Below are 21,260 nucleotides of genomic sequence, written 5' to 3' on the forward strand. Positions count from 1 at the left end.
AGGAGAAGGGAAACCAAGAAAGAAAAAGGGGCCAAAAAGAAAGTTGAGGCTGTTCGCAGGTCAGCAATAGGATGCAGAACATTCCCGATAATACCCCAGACATTTTCCCCAAGGGAGGAGTAAAAGAATAGCAAGAGGATAGACATGCAGCACGGAAGGAGAAAAGTGCTGCAAAGGCTGGAGCCCCATGGTAGTCAAGCACGAACCAGTGTCATGATGTTTTGGTTTATCAGTGTAGAGCTGGATGCCTGCTTTCCAACCCTGAACAACAGCTGAGAGGTGGACATGTTAATTCAGTCAGTCAACTAGCCAGCCATTGCTCCTGCATGTTGAGTGAATTTTTTCAGTTCCAAGGTTTTCACTATCCTTGTTGAAAACAGTATCGCATGTCACCGTAATTGTGGGCAGGATCTGTGTAGCATTTCCTGGTCGCACCCACTGTCTAGTGCGAGTCGCTATTGTGACCGCTGACGCCTGTTTCGCCATTTCTGGGTGAAAGCAGCTATTCTCCAGCCTGGATATAATGGACAGGTCTTTCCTTAATCTTGCTAAGTGGGTGGTTGTTGTTGCCAACTGTGTTGGTTTCTACAGTAAGTGGTTACCAAAGGATGGTCGGTGGTTTTCTTACAGCCTTTGGAATCAGTACCCTACAGGAAGTACTATTATCATTAATAGGATATAGCCAATTGAAGTTCATCCATTTTGCTTTGAAAGTGGATTGATCGAACGGTGTGAGTTTTAAAATAATTTTGGGATGCGGATTTGGAGCACGCCAAATCAGGTTCTGCTGAGCGTCTTCGCAAGTGTGGGATGAGAGTCATGGACACTATGAACCAGAGCTGAGGTTTTGAGAGTGTTGTGTTGTGTTATGGAAAACTGAAATCATTGGCAAGTGTATTTCCTGGGCACAGGTTGAAGGGCTAAGTGGTTTTCCAGTTTTTATGACCAATGGTGTGACAGTGAGTGAGCGCTTGCTCGGTGGGCAGACGTTAGTTAGCTGGAAGCAGTGTTTGATAATGAGGCAAACTTGCTGAGGTCTTTTAGGAAGCAAATTCCGTTTGTTCCATTTGAGATTAGGTTTGTCGTATTTCTGTGTGTACCGTCCTCATTTTTTACTTTAGGCTGTGATACTGTGTTTCCTGTACAGAAGATGGTAGAAATATATTGGTTGTGGACCAGCGACTGTTTGCGGAGCTCGATTTCCAATCTAGCGATCGGATTTGATAGATTTTTCAAGTTAGATGGATAGATAGGGGGAATATATGACTTGTGACAATTTTAACCCTGTCTCGCGAGTCAAGATGAGACTGGCGACCATTATTTAGACACGGTGCAGAGAATTAATCCGGTTCTTCCAACAAACGTTTCCCAGGAAGTCTACGGTGTAATACGTCGCACACACCTCACAGCTCTAACAGTGCGTGGATTCTGTTTGCATCCACGAACAGGTGGTCCCCCGATGCTACGGAAACACTGTGGACTATATGGAAGGAGGGTTTTACAAGTCAACAACATTAAAGATGTATTTGTGTCGCGTTAACACATCTGATTTGCGATGATTTATTGCATGCGTAGACATCTCTGCAGATATCTGCACAGACAGATCGATATGTGTGGAACGGTCATTTTACTTTAGAATATGATTTGTGTTCGACAATCATATACTACAATAAAATGACCGTATTTGGCATACGGTATATGGTACTGGTAGAAGCAATAATTAATAATACATAAAATGACGACTTCGATAAATCCTGTAAGACACAAAAGAACATGGATTTTACGTAAAACTGCTTACAAAATAATTTTTAAGCAAAATTCTTGACGGAGGCGTTCCCAGTAGCATACGGTGCGCTGGAATTTTTTCGCAAATGCTACATCTCTGAAAAATGTTTATCTTTGGCCACGTAGTGTATTTATTTTTGAGTTATATGTGTACTAATATAACACTGCAGTTTATCGTGGCCGTTACTTTTTTAAAAAAATTGTTTTGAGTGACGAAGCGACAGTATGATGTTCATACCCAACGTCCACCAGAAGAGACTTTAACTTGTTTAACGCAGTTAACCGTCACATGGGTGGCAGCTAGTGTGTTTTGTTACAAAATGTGTTGAGCTGTGAGTGAGAGTGTGTGAGTGTGTGAGCATTGGGGACAGACAGATTTTTTTTTAGGTTTCTTTCATTTCTCTCTCTGACTTAAGTTTTGCCTCAACAATATTACTAGAAATGGACAGCACGGAATATGAATTAGTGAGGAATATGACATTGCTGTTTTTCTTTGAACGACTGATGGACAAGGGTGGCCCGCGTACGTTGCACGACCTAAGCTGTCAGTTTGGTGCAAAAGGATTCACCAAGGAAATGAGACAAATTGCAGGAGGCTCACAGTCTGGATTAAAAAAGTTTCTCTCCCAGTATCCAGCGCTTTTTTGTTTTGATGGTGACTATGTTTACGTAAATGGCTACAGCCCCCTCAGTGTGGAACAAGAAAGTGGAAACAATGCAGTGAAATACAGTAGTGGGAAACGAGATTATGCTCAAGAAGCTGTCGAATATTTTAGCCACAAGTTAATGCAATATGGTGCCGGTATTGATGTACCCATTAAAAGTTTGTTGGGTCACCGTTCCCAAGCTTCACCGGAGGTGAGACACATCTCAGGCCAAAACATAAGAGAGTTTAAAGAATTTTTGTTAAAATATCCAGATGCTTTTGTAGTGAAGGAAGATACGGTTATATTGAAAGAATATGAGGGAAAGGAACCACAGCCTTTCCGTGAATTTGAACTGATGAAAGTGGATCAAGAAGTAACATCTGGCTTGCTTGAATTTTTCACGAAGTGCATAGACTCCAGAGGTCCAATGTTGGTGGATCAACTTTTTAGTAAAGCAACTGTAAGGTTTCCTCCTGAACATCTTTCATATATTTTCAAAACGCCACAAGACCTTCAGACCTTCTTAAAAATGCATTCTGATGTGTTTAATGTGCAGTCTAATCTTGTAACATTAGTGTTGCCTAAGAACTGTGTTAGTCAAAGTGATTCACTTCAAACAAGTCCAACACACCAACAACAGATCAGAAGCAGTAGTGCAGTCAACAATGGTCAGTGTGCCAAACCTCTTACTCAAGCGAACAATTCAGCAGTTTGTCAGTCTGTTAGTCAGCCTCTACAAAATCCCCAATATCAGTCCCTAAAGCAGCGTATTAATTCTTTAGTGATGAAGACATTAGCAGATAATACAGAGAAGGATCGCTCATATGCAGCAACTTCTTTAGTGAATGACAGTGGAAGTGCTGAAGTCTGGAAGGCAAAAATAATGCAGGCAACTAGAGTCGTCGTGAATGTGAAAGAATCTCTTCAGATTGTTGAAGATATTTTGTCGGCCGCAAAATTGGGAAAACCTGTTGCAGTGTCATTTGACTGTGAGGGAATAAATTTAGGTGTTAAAGGGCAGCTGACATTATTTCAAATTGGAACATTATCAGGCCAAGCATATTTGTTTGATTTAATTACATGCCCCTCTTTGGTGTCAAATGGTGGCCTGCAGAGACTGTTGGAATCTGAGATTGTTACTAAGGTGAGTGTCATCATGCATCACATTTTTATTCTAGTTTCAATGCAAATACACTGTAAGATGCATTGCATACTTGTGTAATGGATCTTATTACTGCTCAGCCAGAATTTAAAAATTGTGGTAAGCCTATAGAGTGTTTCTTTTTCTTTTCTTTTTTACATAATCAGGGTGTTGCAGCGTTCATAGTACAATATTAACAACACACCATCAGGCAGTCACTGTAATTTATTTATTACTTTGTATGTCAATTAATAGTTAAAGGTATGCCATTTATTAATGTGTAAGTCATTGTCCATTGCGGGGATTACTTTTTGAATATGACTCCTGTCAAATGATGCCCCCTTTGCACAACACATTCATCTAGGCAGCGTTGGAAGCTTTCCATAACTTGGCGTAACGTATTCCCTGGGACATTGCCGACGGCAGTTCTGATGAGATCCTTCAACTCGGGAATGGTGGCACAACGTGTTCAGAACACTTCTTGCTTCAGGTAGCCCCAAAGGAAAAAGTCTGCACAGGAAAGGTCAGGTGAGCGAGGTGGCCAGGAAATGTCACCAAAATGGGAAATAAGGCTACTCTTCCGGGAAATGTCTGTCGCAAGAAAGCCATGCAAATTCTGGCTGCATGTGAGGTTGCTCCATCTTTTTGAAACCATAATTGTTCCACATCAACGTCAACCATACCTGATTGGGGAAGAAGGGAGTCTTGCAGCATGTGTAGATAGCATTCACTGAGGGGGCATCATTGGCAGGAGTCATATTCAAAAAGTAATCCACACAATGGACAATGACTTACACATCAGCAAATGGCATACCTTTAACTATTAATTGACATAAGAGGTAATAAATAAATTACAGTTACTGCCTGATGATGTGTTTTTTAATATCCTGCTGTGAACGTTGCCGCACCCTATACATGAAAATGTTACAAGTCCTGTATGAAGCAATAGCACAAAAATTTTTGAAACCATAATTGTTCCACATCAACGTCAACCATACCTGACTGGGAAGAAAGGAGGCTTGCAGCATGTTTAGATAGCATTCACTGAGGGGGCATCATTTGACAGGAGTCATATTCAAAAAGTAATCCACGCAATGGACAATGACTTATACATTAGTAAATGGCATACCTTTAACTATTAATTGACATAAGAGGTAATAAATAAATTACAGTTACTGCCTGATGATGTGTTTTTAATATCCTACTATGAACGCTGCCGCACCCTATATATGAAAATGTTACAAGTCCTGTATGAAGCAGTAGCACAAAAATTGGAGTGGTATGCCTACAAGTGAACATTAACAAAATATTTTTTGGCCCTATGTAATGGCTGAAGACATTAATTACTTTGTACTGTGACGGGGAGAATAGCCAGACCTGGAGTTACTGAAGATAGCCAATAACCTCTCTGTGTGCCCCCAAAGATGAGTTTCTTATTAAATCCATATTTCTTAAGCAAGAAAATATATTTAAAATTTCAGTGATGTCCTCTGCCATTCACTGCAGTCGTTATTTTCCTTAATTGTTTATAAAAGAGACATGTATTAAGCTATCAGGTTTCATTCAACTGGGAACTAATAACGTGGGGTTCTACAAGGTTCCATCTGAGGACCCTTACTTTTTCTCATGTATACCAATGACCTTTCATCAGTAACATTACCAGATGCCTAGTTTGTTTTGTTTGCTGATGATACAAACACTGCAATGAATAGCAAATGAAGTGTAGTCTTAGAAAAATTGGCCAATAAAATATTTGTGTACATTAATCACTGGCTCCTAGCCAATTCTTTGTCACTAAACTGTGGCAAAAAAACACACTACATGCAGTTCAGAACTTGTAAGGGGTGTCCCACGAGTATATGCCCAACAAATGATGACAAGCAGATAGAAGAAGTGGACAGTGTTACATTCTTGGGATTACAGCTTGATAATAAATTCAACTGGGAGGAGCACACCACAGAAGTGCTGAAGCACCTTAACAAATCTCTGTTTGCAATGCGAATTGTGTCAGGCATAGGGGATATAAAAATGAAAAAGCAGATATACTACACTTAATTTCACTCCATAATGTCATATGGGACTATTTTTTGGGGTAATTTATCAAGACAAGCTAAATTTTTCCATGCACAAAAATGTGCAATAAAAGTTATATGTGGTGTGAACTCAAGAACATCCTGCAGAGGCTTGTTTAGGGAACTAGGGATACTAACTACTGCTTCCCAATATATTTATTCCTTAATGAAATTTGTCATTAAAAATACATCACTTTTTCAAACCAACAGCCAAGTTCATGGAATCAATACTAGAAATAAAAATAATCTTCACAAGGATTTAAAGTCACTTGTGTGTGTGTGTGTGTGTGTGTGTGTGTGTGTGTGTGTGTGTGTGTGTGTGTGTGTTTTTCTGCACCATTTCAGTGCAGTAATGTGTTCACTGTAAATAAGTATTGTAGTAGTTCTATTTTGTGTTTATTACCTTATAAATAAAAAAAAACTTTTAATTTTAATTTTAAATTCAGTACATTAATGCGATCTTAGTAAATGAGTGTTGTAAAATGATTCTTTCATATAGTGTTCATTAAAAATAAATAAATGATGATCATTCCACTTGGGCCCTGTAGAAGGTACATTAGCTTATTTGCTTCAGCTGTAAGTATTATTGTTTTACTGACATGTTCTGCATCAGGGATGACCTCCTCACTATGAATCAATTGGAATGAAAGTAAATCTAATCTAAAAAAACTGAATCACAGAGTTTGTTATGTGCTCGGGGGGGGGGGGGGGGGTTGATATTGTAAACACAGAAGTACTGAAGCTGATGCTGCATTTCTTAATTGTGTGAAGCAATTAATAATATGCTTCGTCTATTTTTAGTTAACCAAGTTGGGTTCTTAAGGGCTAAGTGGCCATACCCAGGAGGAGTGGTCAGTACTCAGGGATAGGAGAGGAATAGTCTAGAAGCAAAAAATCTAGTAGAACGTTGGCCCTAAAATGTATACCTTAAGAGCTACGAGCATTTGTTCAGCATAAGAGAAGTGCTTCGCACTAGCGGAGATGAACAAGTGCTCCTAGCTCTTAAAGTACGCATTTTAGGTTCCGTGTGTATTAGACATTTTTCTCTTGTTTTGGTGAGTACTTCCTGCTCCCAAAATATGAAAATGAAAAGCAAAGACCTTGAAGTAGAAGAGATCTGTTTCATAGTATCAAAAATGAACAAGCACTTATAGCTCTTAAGGTATGTATTTTAGATCTCATGTTTATGAGACATTTTTGCTGCCAATCATGGTTCCTCTCATGTCGCTAAATATTGACCATTCCTCCTGGGAGCACCCTGTGTAAGTCATGTGAGGATTTCTTGAACATTAATGCTGACCATATTATTTTGTGTCAAGAATTTTCACAGATCGAGACAAAATAATCACTGCCTTTATGAAATATGGTGGGACTGCTGTTGTTCATAGTATATGTAGTTAGTTTGGAAAATTGGCTATTCTTGTATGATCTTCCACAGTCTACATTTTCATTTTGTGAGGAAATGCAACATAGCTCAGAAACTGTGCCACCATACACTTGCTAGTTAACACACTGTGCTCCCTATATAGAATCTAGAGTTGACAATGTGAAAGGGCAAAAAGAGCCAGTAGCATTTTGCTGTAGCTTCAGTGGAGGAGTACTCTTGAAATCTTACTGCGAGTTTTGAGTGATCATTTGGAACCATACAGGTTGGGTTGTTTTTATGAAACAAGCCGACGGAAACTTTCCTTATTTATGAAAGGGACAAGAGGGCCATTTTACAGTTCTCTTGCAGTTTCTAATGCTACTTCAGTACTGGCTGTAGTTTAAAGTTATGTAGGCCTGTGTGTTTTGAAGAGTGTTGTTGGCAACACTTGCAGTGAAGTATAATGAATTCAAGGGAGTCAACAGCTGGTTGTAATTCACCAGGGAAAGAGGAACAGGAAGATGATGTGAATATAACCACAGAATACACAAAATATTTGGAAAAAACTTTATTAGCCCATATGTGAAACAGACAGTACCAATTTGTGTACTGTAAAAGGAAAGAGCCTTGTCCGACACTGCCCCTAGTCTGAAATTTAGCACAATTCATTATTTAACATGGTTTAACACTAGAAATCAAGAAATTCCATCAGAGATGTACATAATTCACAAAATAGTGTATTGGGAGAGGTTAAAGAAAAGACTGGGATTGCGCGGTGTGTGTGTGTGTGTGTGTGTGTGTGTGTGTGTGTGTGTGTGTGTGTGTGTGTGTGTGTGTGTGTGTGTGCGCGCGCGCGCTCTCAAATGGCTCTGAGCACTATGGGACTTAACTACTTAAACCTAACTAACCTAGGACATCACACACATCCGTGCCTGAGGCAGGATTCGAAACTGCGACCGTAGTTTTCGCGCTGTTCCAGACTGTAGCGCCTAGAACCACTCAGCCACTCCAGCCGGCTGTGTGTGTTTGTATATTGAGTGTTATTGTAATATATGCAGAATATATATTCAGAGAGAAGGAACAGATTTCAAACATTTATACCTTCCAAACTACAAAAGGTAACACCATCATTCCAACATTCCTGGACAGACAACAGTTTGAAATCTGAACATTCCGGATAAACGTTCCAATCACAGCCACCCACATTGGTGCTGTTGCTTTCTTCTTCATAGAAAAAACTGTGACAGGACTAATCTGTCTAGACATACCTCAAAACTGGTTATTTCTTCAACTTGAAGATTATTCAGATGACTTCATCTTCATGCAAGGTGGTGCCCCACCTCCTTTCTCTAAGGACGTTGTATGTTACCTGAATGACACCATTCCAGCATATGGGATTGGAAGAGGACGAGAAGAAGATGAATTTCATTGCCAGTGGCCTCCCAGGTCTCCAGACCTCACACTTTATGACTTTATGTGGGGTTACATGAAAGGCCGTGTTTTAATCCCCCCCTGCCCAACACTCTTTAAAGTCTGTGACATCGCATTGTTGAAGCTGTGAATTCGATAACGAGAGACCAGCTGCTTTGTGTGTGGCAAGAAATGTGCCACTATTTTAGTATGTGTTGTCTAAAACAAGGTGCGTACATCGAATGCATAAAAATTTGTACTTTTCTCTTTCCAGTAACATTGGAATTGTGTTTCTATATTTTGTAGTTTAGAAGCAATAAATGTTTGAAATATGTTCCTTCTTTTTGAATAGCCCTGTAGCTAGGGACACTGATTAAGCTTATCAAATACATTTTTTGCTTGCGTTTCCCCAACTTAATACCATACTTGAAACTTAACACTAGGAGGGGAAAAAAGTCTTGTTCCATAATAGCAGAAATCTAGTCAACTCAGTTAAAATTATAAAAATCACAAATGCTAAATTTGATAGTAAATTAATCATTCCTTTTCAGAATATCCAAACATAGTTAAATTAGTCCACTTTTGGTAAAGTAATGATGTACTACTATTATAAATGCTGGTTAATGAATCACTCCAGCATCCAAAAAAATTATAATCCCGTTATTTCTGTTTTGATTCAGAGTAGTTTTATTTTTATAGCCATTAAAGAATGAAATTTCAGGTAAATATTAATTTACATTTTTAGGTTTAGCATGAAAATGAAAAATATGGTTACAAAATTTTGTTTGCAATGGTGTGAGAAATTATTATATTAGTCTCTATTCCTGTTAACTTGTTTCACAATCTACAGATTCAAATAGAAAACATTCAACAGTATCATGTTTCACCACATACACAGTAAATTTGGGCGTAAGTGTTTCATTAGGCTCGTACTCTAAGAAGATCACCGACATATGATTGCACTTACTTTAAATACCCTGAATCAGTCAACTACAGAGGTAGGTGTTAGTCCTGTTAAGAAACCGTGGTCAGTGAAGTTGAGTCATAAGCTCTATGCGTCAAGAAAGCGCAGAGAAATTACTAAAGCTGTGGATAAACACACTACGGCAAAACTGACCACACTCTTCAAAGTAGAAATTCCATCTTCAGAAGAAAATGAACCAAAGCACTCTTGTACCTCTTGCCAGAAATTTTTCACAAATATCGATTCAGCTGTTGAATATCGTGCATCTTACAGTGAAAAGGTGCAAGTTTTAACTATTATTCTGGAGACATTTTCAAAGAAAACAATTTTGAAACACATTCCATCAGTCTCAGAGTACATGGTAGACAAATCAAGAAATGTGAGTGAGGTCTTTAAAAGGAGTCTTTGGAAGACCAGATCCCTATTATGGTCATCCTGTAGAAACAGCCCAAGTTCAAGTAATGCAGTCATTTTATCTGGAAGATAAATGGGACTGTTCTTGCCAGAGTGCCAACAAAAAAAAGACACTATAACTGTAACTGTAATAGTTGAAGGTCTAAAAGTTCTGAAAGTGAAGAGATACATGCATCACACTATTAAAGAAACTTTTGCAATTTATAAGAGCAACTATACAACATCACATATTGAAAGATTGAAAGATCAAAATTTTATGCACTACGACCTAAGTGAGTAGTTCCACACCCACTTGGAGATGTCTGTTTATGTGTGTACTGTGTGAATTTTGAACTTTGTGTGTTAACTCTGAAGAACTCACTGGAGCACGTGACATGACACCTTGATTGGGCGTGTGAAGTCATAAGTAGTCTCTGATGTAAAAGTGAGAGACTTGTTTGTTTCAAGAATGTGGTGGTGACTGCCCTGGAAAGGGAGGACAGTCCTTACAGACAGACACTTGGCCTGAAAGATGTAGCGATAACTTTGCAGAAATTACGTATGCGACATGGGAGGAAAATAAACTAATTAAGAAAACTGTTGCCTCTGACAGTTTCATTGATTAACTTGGTAAATGGTCTGTGAAAGCAGTAATACACCAGCATCTGAAGAAACTGCAACACCACCACATTGCAAAAGTGAAAGGGTGTGTACAGGCTGAAGAACCTTGTTTAGTGCTTCACTGTGATTTTGCTGAGAACTGGTATGTAATTCTCCCACAGGAATGGTACCATTGGAGTAATGATGATGATGATGATGATGATGATGATGATTGTTTTGTGGGGCACTCAACTGCGCTGTTATCAGCACCCATACTAGTTCCCAACCTTTGCTCAGTCCAATCTCGCCACTTTCATGAATGATGAGGACAACACAAACACCCAGTCATCTCAAGGCAGGTGAAAATCCCTGACCCCACCGGGAATCGAATCCGGGACCCCATGCTCGAGAAGGGAGATGGAGTAATGACCAGGTTTCAGTGTTTACAGGAGTGACATATTTTCAAAACAAGACCATAAGTGTTGCAGTTATAAGTGATGACACAAAATATGACTCAGCACATGTTTTGCTAGCAATGTGCAAAATTCTTCAACTACAAAGAGGGCAGAGAAGATGATCATTATTTCTTATGGTGCTCCTAGTCATTTCAAAAATCATTACCAGCTGTTTGAATTAAGTTGCTTGTGCCAGCTGACTGGGTATACAATGCTACAGGTCACGGGAAGAGGTCTTTTGATGGTGTAAGAGGCCTGCTGAAGCACCATGCTACAAAAAAATCTCTCTAGACCATGTACAGCTGCGATTCAGAATGCTGAGGATTTTACAAGAGTCGTGAAATATTACACTTCCACAGCCCTCATTCTTTTGTCCAAAGAGGAAATCGAAGAATTCCGTGAGCAGAAAAAAGAAGAATGGTCGAAACAAACTACTCCTTTGAAAGGAATTCAGAAAACACATTTTTGGACTCAATTTGGTCGGCGAACTCATATTGGAAGCACTTTAAAGAGCAAGAAGAAGAAATTTTGTTCATTCGGCCAACACCTCAGAAACAGCAGGGTAGTATTCAGATTCACAACCTGAGAAGGGGGATGTTTGTGGCGTGTGTGTATGACTGTGACCGGTGGATTGCAGAGATTATAGACACCAGTTATGAGTTAAACAAAATTGTAGTGAACTTTATGCTACCACATAGACCAGCTGCTGGATATAGGTTTCCAGCTGAAGGACAGTAACAACGCCATCATTGCTCACTTCCTGTTCACAATGTTGTGAAAATCGTAAGTGCTCCAGTTCGTATTGGTTCGACAGGAAGGCATCACTCTATATCAAAGGAAGATACTGAAGCAGTGGAATACATTTTTAGTTCATTGACTGGCTAATTTCAGTACAAAACAAAGTGCACAGAAGTTGTATAAATTGAAACCTTTAAGTCTTTGGACCTTTCACATACATTTTCGAACCTTTTAAAATGCTTGAAAAAATGAGTCTCTCACTTATCTTTCATAACTAAAATTATGTTAAGCAAGGCTGGGTTTCGATTTTTATGAGCCTTTTACATGATAATGTGGTAATAAAACAGGTTGGCTGTAAAACCTGTTCAACCTAAAAGTGGAAGCTCTCCTTTTCAGGGAATGTAGATCTGTATGGTACTAATGGTACTAATCAACAGAAAAAAATTATCAAAATTTTATGGATTGGCATTTTTGGAAAAAAAAAGTTTTTCCATAAATTAAAAAAGTTCAGAATGCTGTAGTAAAAGAACTTTGACAGATAAGTCCAAATGGAGGATTTCTTTGTAATCATAAAGCAGTTATCTTTCAAATAAAAAAAAACCCAACAAAATATCTAGAACTGTTCCAGAGGAACAGAATTTTAAAATTTTTTCCAAAATTTGCATTTTCAAGATGGTATGCACAGTGTCATATTTGGAGGTCTGTATCTTGGAGCAGAAATTTTTTTGGAGGGAAAAAAAAAATCCATGTTCCTTACTTAGTCCATTTTAACATATGCTAAATTCAATAACATCCGAGACTATGAAGGTAAGATTTTTTCCTAGCGTGCCTGAATTGATATGGACTATGCCTAAGTGAGAATGTTGCAAAAAAATGTAAATGTTGTCAATTATGAAATCATTCCAATTCTTAATAAAGAATGTAATACAACAGTCACGGAAACTGGTGGTTTTGGGTGGCGATGAACTGAGCAAGACACTCACCAGGCAAACCAGAACGACTAAAATATAATATTAGAACTAGAACAAAAACATAATATAAAAACTGGCATTGAAGGCTTCACTTAGAAAGTATGTAGAGGAAAGAATGCTTTGTATGATAATAGACCAGACACCAGTGACGTTATGATTAGTAGAAACACACTCCCATCATCACATGAATGCCAGTGTTTATCACTTGACAATGGCCAAAAGTTCGTTTAATGTGAGCTAAATGATGTCTTATATCAACATGACTTACATATTGTTTAATTTCAGAATACTAGATTATATCTAAACAGCTCATTATTTTAATTTATAGCAATTAAACATCTAAGTCAAAAGTGTTGAGAACCTTTGCTCTGTTGTTGTTGTTGTTGTTGTTGTTAGTGTTCAGTTTTGAGTGAACACTACAAATGATACTTAACGTTTTCATGCATTTCAAAACTTACACTACACACAAGAGCCTCTGACATCAACTCCTAAATTAGGATATAGTCATCCACCACAATGCCTGAAAAATTTATTGACAATTACCTCTGTCATGGTTTAGGGTAACTCAGGGTATTCCTCGTCAACAAACACAAATTTTTTGTCTCTCTCAACAGCTGAAGTTCTCACTGTTAAAGTGGAAGTATTAGCACCGAAATATGTGGAATTTTTCTTTTAATGGAAGGAGTTCTACCATGACATGACTCTGTGCCACAGTTTATCCATTGTTGACAAACAAATTGCTACATTAATATTAGATCCAATTCCTTCTGGTTCTGTCCCTATAGCATATTGGACAAGAAGGTTGAACTACAATTTTGGCAGCTCATTGTAATGCCATAAACTTTTTAATCCACTTTTTTTTACTATTGCTATTAATACTCCTGCTTAACTTTTTCCCTGATAAATTACATTTTTTATCATAAAGTGTGCTCTAAATTTAGAACTGTGTGTTGGAATTTGTGGCAGTTGCAGAAGTCCCACAATAATTACTTATTATTTGGATGTATGAAACAATATCATAAACTTCCAAACACCATAAACTGCCGTGACACCGTGAAGCAGTACTCACAGATGGAGGTGAAGGGGTTCAAGCATTGGTTGTTCTCAGTCATCAGCAAACTTTAATAATGTTTGGCACATTCACTGCTACTTTTTGATCTGATGTAACTTTATTCTGAAAACATTTCATCACAAGGTGGTAAAGTAGATAAAACTTAATTCCTCTGGTGAATGCAGTAATTTTTTATATTAATTTTCTTCTTTCCTGCCACATCCTCCTGTACTGTTATTGTCACTGCAAGTGGATAAGGACTGCAGTTGCTTCCTCTAGTGAATACACTACTTTTTTATATTAATTTTCTTCTTTCCTGCCACATCCTCGTGTACTGTTATTGTCACTGCAAGTGGATAGGGACTGCAGTTGATGTTTTGTAAATATGTGAGTGAAACAGGTCAGTGACTGCTGGGCATGTCCTGATAGTGTTCCTCAATGTGAAACACTTATTACTTCACAATATGTAACTTAGAACCGGTGTTCGGTGCTGCAAACTTTGTTTATAGTTCTAATACATTTTGGCAATGATGCCTAAACAAGTGTGCACAGGGAATGTGCAGAAGGACGTACCTAAAGTTCCTAACTTCTGTGAACTTGAGACTCCCATAACAGCAGAGAGATGAGTGTGACATGTCCCATATAGGAGATGTGATGATATATATTACATTTATACTCTACCATATTCTTCAAATGATGACTCTACTCTACATCGTAAACCTATTGAATGTGTGTAGAATAGGTATGTAGCCACTTGCATACGCATTATGATTAGCTAAGAGACATAGTGAGTAAGTGATAGAGCACGCATGTGCGACAAGCTCTTCTGCTCATGTTACACTACTGTGAGGTGCTACCTAAAAGTTCCTGGAATACCCTAACAAATCAATTTACACTTAACCTGGACATTACGTATCACCGTGACCTTCAGTAGTAATCAAATGTTCAAATGTGTGTGAAATCTTATGGGACTTATCAATAGTAATCGACTTGGGGGTGTATACACCACTTCCAGTTCTTTTTCCATGAACTGAAAGATCCTTGGGATGTATTTTTTGTGAGCCTGTTTAGTACCACTTGTGCAATTCTATTTGAATATCCTCAACTGTATGAAGTCTGCGGCTTTAACTCAAGTTTCATTCTGGGAAAGAAAAGTCACTCAGTGCCAGGTTGGGTGAATATCCCGGATAAGGAACAACTCTCATTTTGATAATCTTTTCATATTTTTGGGCCATAGCCATGTAACAATGTTTGAATGATATGAGACCATGTTCACTGCACATGTAATGACTGTACATCTACGAGGGCAGTTCAATAAGTAATGCAACACATTTTTTTCTGAAACAGGGGTTGTTTTATTCAGCATTGAAATACACCAGATTATTCCCCAATCTTTTAGCTACACAACACTATTTTTCAACGTAATCTCCATTCAATGCTACGGCCTTACGCCACCTTGAAATGAGGGCCTGTATGCCTGCACGGTACCGTTCCACTGGTCGATGTCGGAGCCAACGTCGTACTGCATCAATAACTTCTTCATCATCCACGTAGTGCCTCCCACGGATTGCGTCCTTCATTGGGCTAAACATATGGAAATCCGACGGTGCGAGATCGGGGCTGTAGGGTGCATGAGGAAGAACAGTCCACTGAAGTTTTGTGAGCTCCTCTCGGGTGTGAAGACTTGTGTGAGGTCTTGCGTTGTCATGGAGAAGGAGAAGTTCGTTCAGATTTTTGTGCCTACGAACACGCTGAAGTCGTTTCTTCAATTTCTGAAGAGTAGCACAATACACTTCAGAGTTGATCGTTTGACCATGGGGAAGGACATCAAACAGAATAACCCCTTCAGCGTCCCAGAAGACTGTAACCATGACTTTACCGGCTGAGGGTATGGCTTTAAACTTTTTCTTGGTAGGGGAGTGGGTGTGGCGCCACTCCATTGATTGCCGTTTTGTTTCAGGTTCGAAGTGATGAACCCATGTTTCATCGCCTGTAACAATCTTTGACAAGAAATTGTCACCCTCAGCCACATGACGAGCAAGCAATTCCGCACAGATGGTTCTCCTTTGCTCTTTATGGTGTTCGGTTAGACAACGAGGGACCCAGCGGGAACAAACCTTTGAATATCCCAACTGGTGAACAATTGTGACAGCACTACCAACAGAGATGTCAAGTTGAGCACTGAGTTGTTTGATGGTGATCCGTCGATCATCTCGAACGAGTGTGTTCGCACGCTCCGCCATTGCAGGAGTCACAGCTGTGCACGGCCGGCTCGTACGCGGGAGATCAGACAGTCTTGCTTGACCTTGCGGCAATGATGACACACGTTTTGCCCAACGACTCGCCGTGCTTTTGTCCACTGCCAGATCACCGTAGACATTCTGCAAGCGCCTATGAATATCTGAGATGCCCTGGTTTTCCGCCAAAAGAAACTCGATCACTGCCTGTTGTTTGCAATGCACATCCGTTACAGACGCCATTTTAACAGCTCCGTACAGCGCTGCCACCTGTCGGAAGTCAATGAAACTATACGAGACGAAGCGGGAATGTTTGAAAATATTCCACAAGAAATTTCCGGTTTTTTCAACCAAAATTGGCTGAGAAAAAAAATGTGTTGCATTACTTATTGAACTGCCCTCGTACATCGATACTCCACAAGCCACCTTATGGTGTGTGGCAGAGGTTACCCCATACGACTGCTAGTCATTTCATTTCCTGTTCCATTCAAAAATACAATGAGGGAAAAATGACTGTCTATATGCCTCCATGTGAGCTGTAATTTCTTGTATCTTACCTTCGTGGTCTTTACGTGCAATGTATGTTGGAGGCAACAGTGTCATTCTTCAGCCAGCTTGAAATGCTGGTTCTCTAAATTCTCTCAGTAGCATTCTTTGAAAAGGATGTCACCGTCCCTCCAGGTATTCTCATTTGAGTTTCCCAAAGCATCTCCGTAACACATATGTGTTGTTCGAAACTATCAGTAACAAATCTAGCAGTCCACCTCTGAATTGCTTCAATGTCTTCCTGTAATCCGATCTAGTATGGATCCCAAACACTCAAGCAATACTCAAGAATAGGTCACACTAGTGTCCTGTATGCGATCTCCTTTACAGACGAACCACACTTCCCTAGAATTCTCCCAGTAAACCGAAGTCGACCATTTGCCTTTCCTACCACATTCCTCACATGCTCGGTCCATGTCATATTGACTGCATCAAGCAGGACACTACTAATGCTGTATCAAAACAAGATGAGTTTGTTTTTCCTACTCTTCTGCATTACCTTACATCTTTCAATATTTAGAGCTAGATGCCATTCATCATAGCAACTAGAAATTTTGTCCAAGTCATCTTGTATCCTTCTGCAGTTGTTTTGAACCTGCTGATGTTCATTCTATTGCTCTGTTGTCCTACAGCTGAAAACTACAGCTGAAAAATGTGTTCGCTAACTGTCCGTCATAAATTTCGGTAATTTTTTCCTTATCTACACAGTGCGACACATAGTTCAATAGATCTTGATAATTACTTCACTTAATAAAGTCTAATTGTACCCAATATTGTTGTACTTGATAATGGCTTAAGGCTGAAATCGTGATAGTAATATGAAATAAAGGAGTTTGTTTGGTCAAAAGACAGAAATATCATTCAAACAACTGTCATTTTGTTTTTCACTGGAAACTCCTTGGTGATCAGTTGCAACGTGTAATCTTGTTTTGTCATGGAGGAGCAAGTGACCACCCTTGCGCCACTTTTGTTGGACAAAATCCCTGACATACCCTGTAACACAGCTCCACGACATTTCATACATCTTGGATGATCTGTCTACGATCTTCCAGCACCATGTTCTGAACAGTAGTGACATTTTCAGTATTAAGGCCAGTTGACTGCTGTCCTGAAACAGAAGCATCATAAAACAAATGTTTTGCCATCTTGAATACATTTGGATCGGTCATAAGTTTGATTGTGGCTTAAAGTGTTTTCTCAAAATGCATGCCTCAGTATGTCGTGTTTATGTAGCAGTTAAACATGACCACCTAGCACAAAGCCACTTGAGCCACTAACTCTTGAAGAATTTATGTGGTACCACCTGATGACATTTCATCATATTAGCTAGACTTCACAACCTACACATACATACTGGGAACTTTTCAGTAGCACTTCTTATTTCTATAGGCCAAGGCAGGACAGTGGAAAAGGTTGTTACATAAATGAATCTTACAATCTGCAGCAGAATGTGTATGTTTTTATGAAAAACTTCAGCTGATTAAAATTGTGCTTTGGACCGGGACTTCAACCTAGTCTCTTGCCTTCATGTGCATTACTCATATTAGGTTGTTATATGCTAACTCTGGCACCTGGTGACCCACAAGATTCCTTCAAAAAGTAGTGTTGTAAGTGGGAGGGGGTAATTGAAACACTTTGTATTTTTTGTGCACTATCTCGCCCGTGATACCAGTACAACATGCTGTGTCTATTGAAAGTACAAGGTGAATCCAGCTGCAAGTTCAGAGACATTTTTGCTTACATCAATTCCTTTGCCACCTGACTGATATGCTGACTTGTTTCTAGAAGAAAAATATGGTTTACTGCAAACAGCATTAAATTAACAACTGTCTTGTACAAAAGTTGATTGTTAAAATGAGAGGTTCAGTTGTGTACCTACTTTAGCAACAGGATTTCTTTACATACATTACTTCAGTGTGCCATGTGTAACGGATTCCAGTTGCCAAATATGGCTAGTCAGTCTCTTGAACAAATGTAAGTTTCTTTGTGATAGAACTTACTCGTGTAATATGGAAAGTTAGTGTACGGACTGACTGTAGGGTATACCTTGTAAGCACTGTGGCATTATCAGTTTACATGAGAAATGTTACTGTGCACCTGGCGCACTTACTGGAAACTGGACGTCAAATCCTAATTGAAGGTAAACTGCAAAAGCATGAGAGTTATGGAATATAGATGTAGATATTAGTATCAGCAGTCTGGGATCACTGAAGTTGAACAAAGCCCCATGGTTCAATGGAATCTATACAGGATTGTGTACAGAACTTTAACTGTAGCAAACCGTAGATCCCTCAAATAAAAAAACTTTGCTCAGTGGTTGGGAGAAAGCACAGGCCATACCCACCTGTGAGAAGAGATTGTGTGTTGTAGAATCTTAAAGCCTAAATTTTTGGAAATGTAAAATTCTGTTCTACACAAAAATTTAGTATCACATGACTACATCAATGAAAGACACTTGGAATCAGTCCACTTGTTAAAATACCTTGGCGTAAATATTTGTGACTATATGAAATGGAAGAACAACACAGGCGCAGTCATTGGCAAAGCAGGTGGCACATTAGTTCATTGATAGAATACTGGGGAAGTACTGTCATTCTGCTAAGGAGATTGACTGCAGAACTCCAGCTTAGCCCATTATAAAATATTGCATAAGTGTGTGGCATCCATGCAAAATTGAACTAATGTGATATTGAATTAATACTAAGGGCCACATGAATGGTCACAGATTTGTTTGACTCATTTGAGAGCATAATGGAGATCCTGAAAACAGATGCTAACCATCCCATGAAATATTGCTTACAAAGTTCCAAGATCTAGTATAAAGTGATGAATCTAAAAATTTACTACAGTCTCATATGTATTGCTCCTGTAGGAACCACATCGATTATATTAGACTACTTACAAGGTGCACAGTGGCATTTTAATACTTATTCTTCACACATGTTCTTTGAAAATGGGTCGGGAAGATACTGTAACGCATGGTCAGTGGGAAGTACCCTCTGCCATGCACTTCACATTGGTTAGCAGAGTGTAGAAGTAGATGCAGAATAATAACTTTGGTGTGATACAAGAGCCAAGATTCTGTTTTTAACAAAGTCAACAACAGAAATATTACATGAACAGTGATAAAGATTATTAAGGTCTGTAGATTTGCACCATGGCCTAAAGCAAAATAATACGTAAACCAAGAAGGAGATACAGAAATCTTTTGGCTGAAGAAAGTACGTTATGTAGCCTATATGTGTATCATCTTTTACAGATGTGTGTTTTGTCATAAGCGTACTCTTAAGCTATTATTGTGTGATCTTCAGTAGTAATTCAAGTTTCCTGTCTGTTAGCCCTTATAACAACATATATCTTGAAAAAAGGATGCTTACTAAAATAAAGAGAGAAGCAATATCAGAGAATAATAAAAAGGGCTTGACCTTTGACCAAATTTGTAAAGAAATATTAAGAACAAGAATCTAACATTAATGTATTGGTAGGTGGCTTTACCACTGAAGAGTCCATAAATATATATTTGTAGAATCCATGGAAACAAATGCAATTCACGTAGTATGGAAATAAGACATATGGTTTTTAACATAGTTAAATATGTTGCTAAAAGTAATCTCCAGTTTCATTACCAATTGATGAGCACCTGTAACTGTCACATGAAGGAGCTGATACTGTTAAAGATTTTTCCTTGGTGGATGAACTGGAATGGGCCCTATCAGCTTTGTAAGAAAAATGGAGGAGCTACTTTGAGGAGGAGGACGAGGACGAGGGGTAGCTCTGCATTCAAAAGACTATATTAATTGCCAATACAGTAGTGTTCTGACCACATGGATCTCTATTCCTACTGTAATGTGACATCTATGGTAAGAGAATAAAGCAAGAGTTGATAGGTATCAAGTAGTTCCTGGTGGTGTGATTATTAAGCTGGTTACTTAAAATGAAAGAAAAATTTTACTCCAAATCAGAATGAAAATTTCAAGTTTTTTGTCTCCATTGGATTTGTCTGTTCCTGTCGCATGTGTTTGAATGTTTTCAGTGGTCCCAACATGGTTTCCTTTCAGGCAAGATTTGTTGCAAGTAGTGTGTCACTTGGGGTGACTAAACTGATTGGGGAAGCATTTGAATACTCTCTTATTGCCAAAGTGTCCTTCATTGCTAACACAGTGTTGTTCTGTATATTGTCCTGATGAAAGAGTCTTTCTGGATTTGTGGGTGGATGTATATGAGCTGTTTACCCAACTGTTGAAGTGCTTTGACATGAAACTCCACAGTTACTCATAGAATGCAGGCTATTTATTTCGTCAGTGCAAACACCTTGAGGATCAGTCCTTTATAGTAAAAAAAGTGCCAAGGAGTCTTTTTTATTAGAGTTTCAAATATTCTTTACACTCAGTTTAAGTGGAGCAAACCATACAGGCTAGGGCACGTACATTTCATACGTGTGATCCTTACCAAGACAGATGAAAATTGATTGTGCAGATAGAATCGTGTAAAGGAATGCTAAATAAAATTAAAAAAAACCTAGTTTCTTGTGAAGAAATGGAAGAAAAACTAAGTATGATTACAAATTAGTTTTTGGTTTCAAGCACTGAAAATAAATTTGTGAACTTTCCACTGTCTCAAGGAACAGTTTACAGTGCTCATCAACATGATTATCATCAGCCTTGAGATAGAAATGGAAACTTCTGGCAGAATGTAAATAATTTCCACCTTATGTCAACTCAACGTTTAATACGACAAACATCTAGGTAATGGTTCCATTCTCATCAAACAAATCCTCTTCATGCAAGTCTGGCATGATGTTCTTGGTGAAACTATGCTAATGTGTGATACATTACGAAGTCTGGAAAAAATGCCTGGAATTGAAAGGATGTAAATTTTATTTAG

General features: G+C 38.7%; 1 protein-coding gene across 1 annotated transcript in view; it reads left to right on the plus strand.

The window, feature by feature from the left end:
* The first annotated feature begins 1,946 nt into the window (after positions 1-1,946).
* LOC126470174 (egalitarian protein homolog) overlaps positions 1,947-21,260 on the plus strand; it is an 83,636-nt gene continuing 64,322 nt past the window's right edge. Inside the window, exon 1 of the mRNA XM_050097820.1 lies at positions 1,947-3,576. Coding sequence (XP_049953777.1) covers positions 2,227-3,576 — 1,350 coding nt within the window. The 5' untranslated portion in view covers positions 1,947-2,226. The remainder of the gene's footprint in view (positions 3,577-21,260) is intronic.

The sequence above is a fragment of the Schistocerca serialis genome, chromosome 3 (assembly GCF_023864345.2).
Source record: "Schistocerca serialis cubense isolate TAMUIC-IGC-003099 chromosome 3, iqSchSeri2.2, whole genome shotgun sequence".
Lineage (NCBI taxonomy): Eukaryota > Metazoa > Arthropoda > Insecta > Orthoptera > Acrididae > Schistocerca > Schistocerca serialis.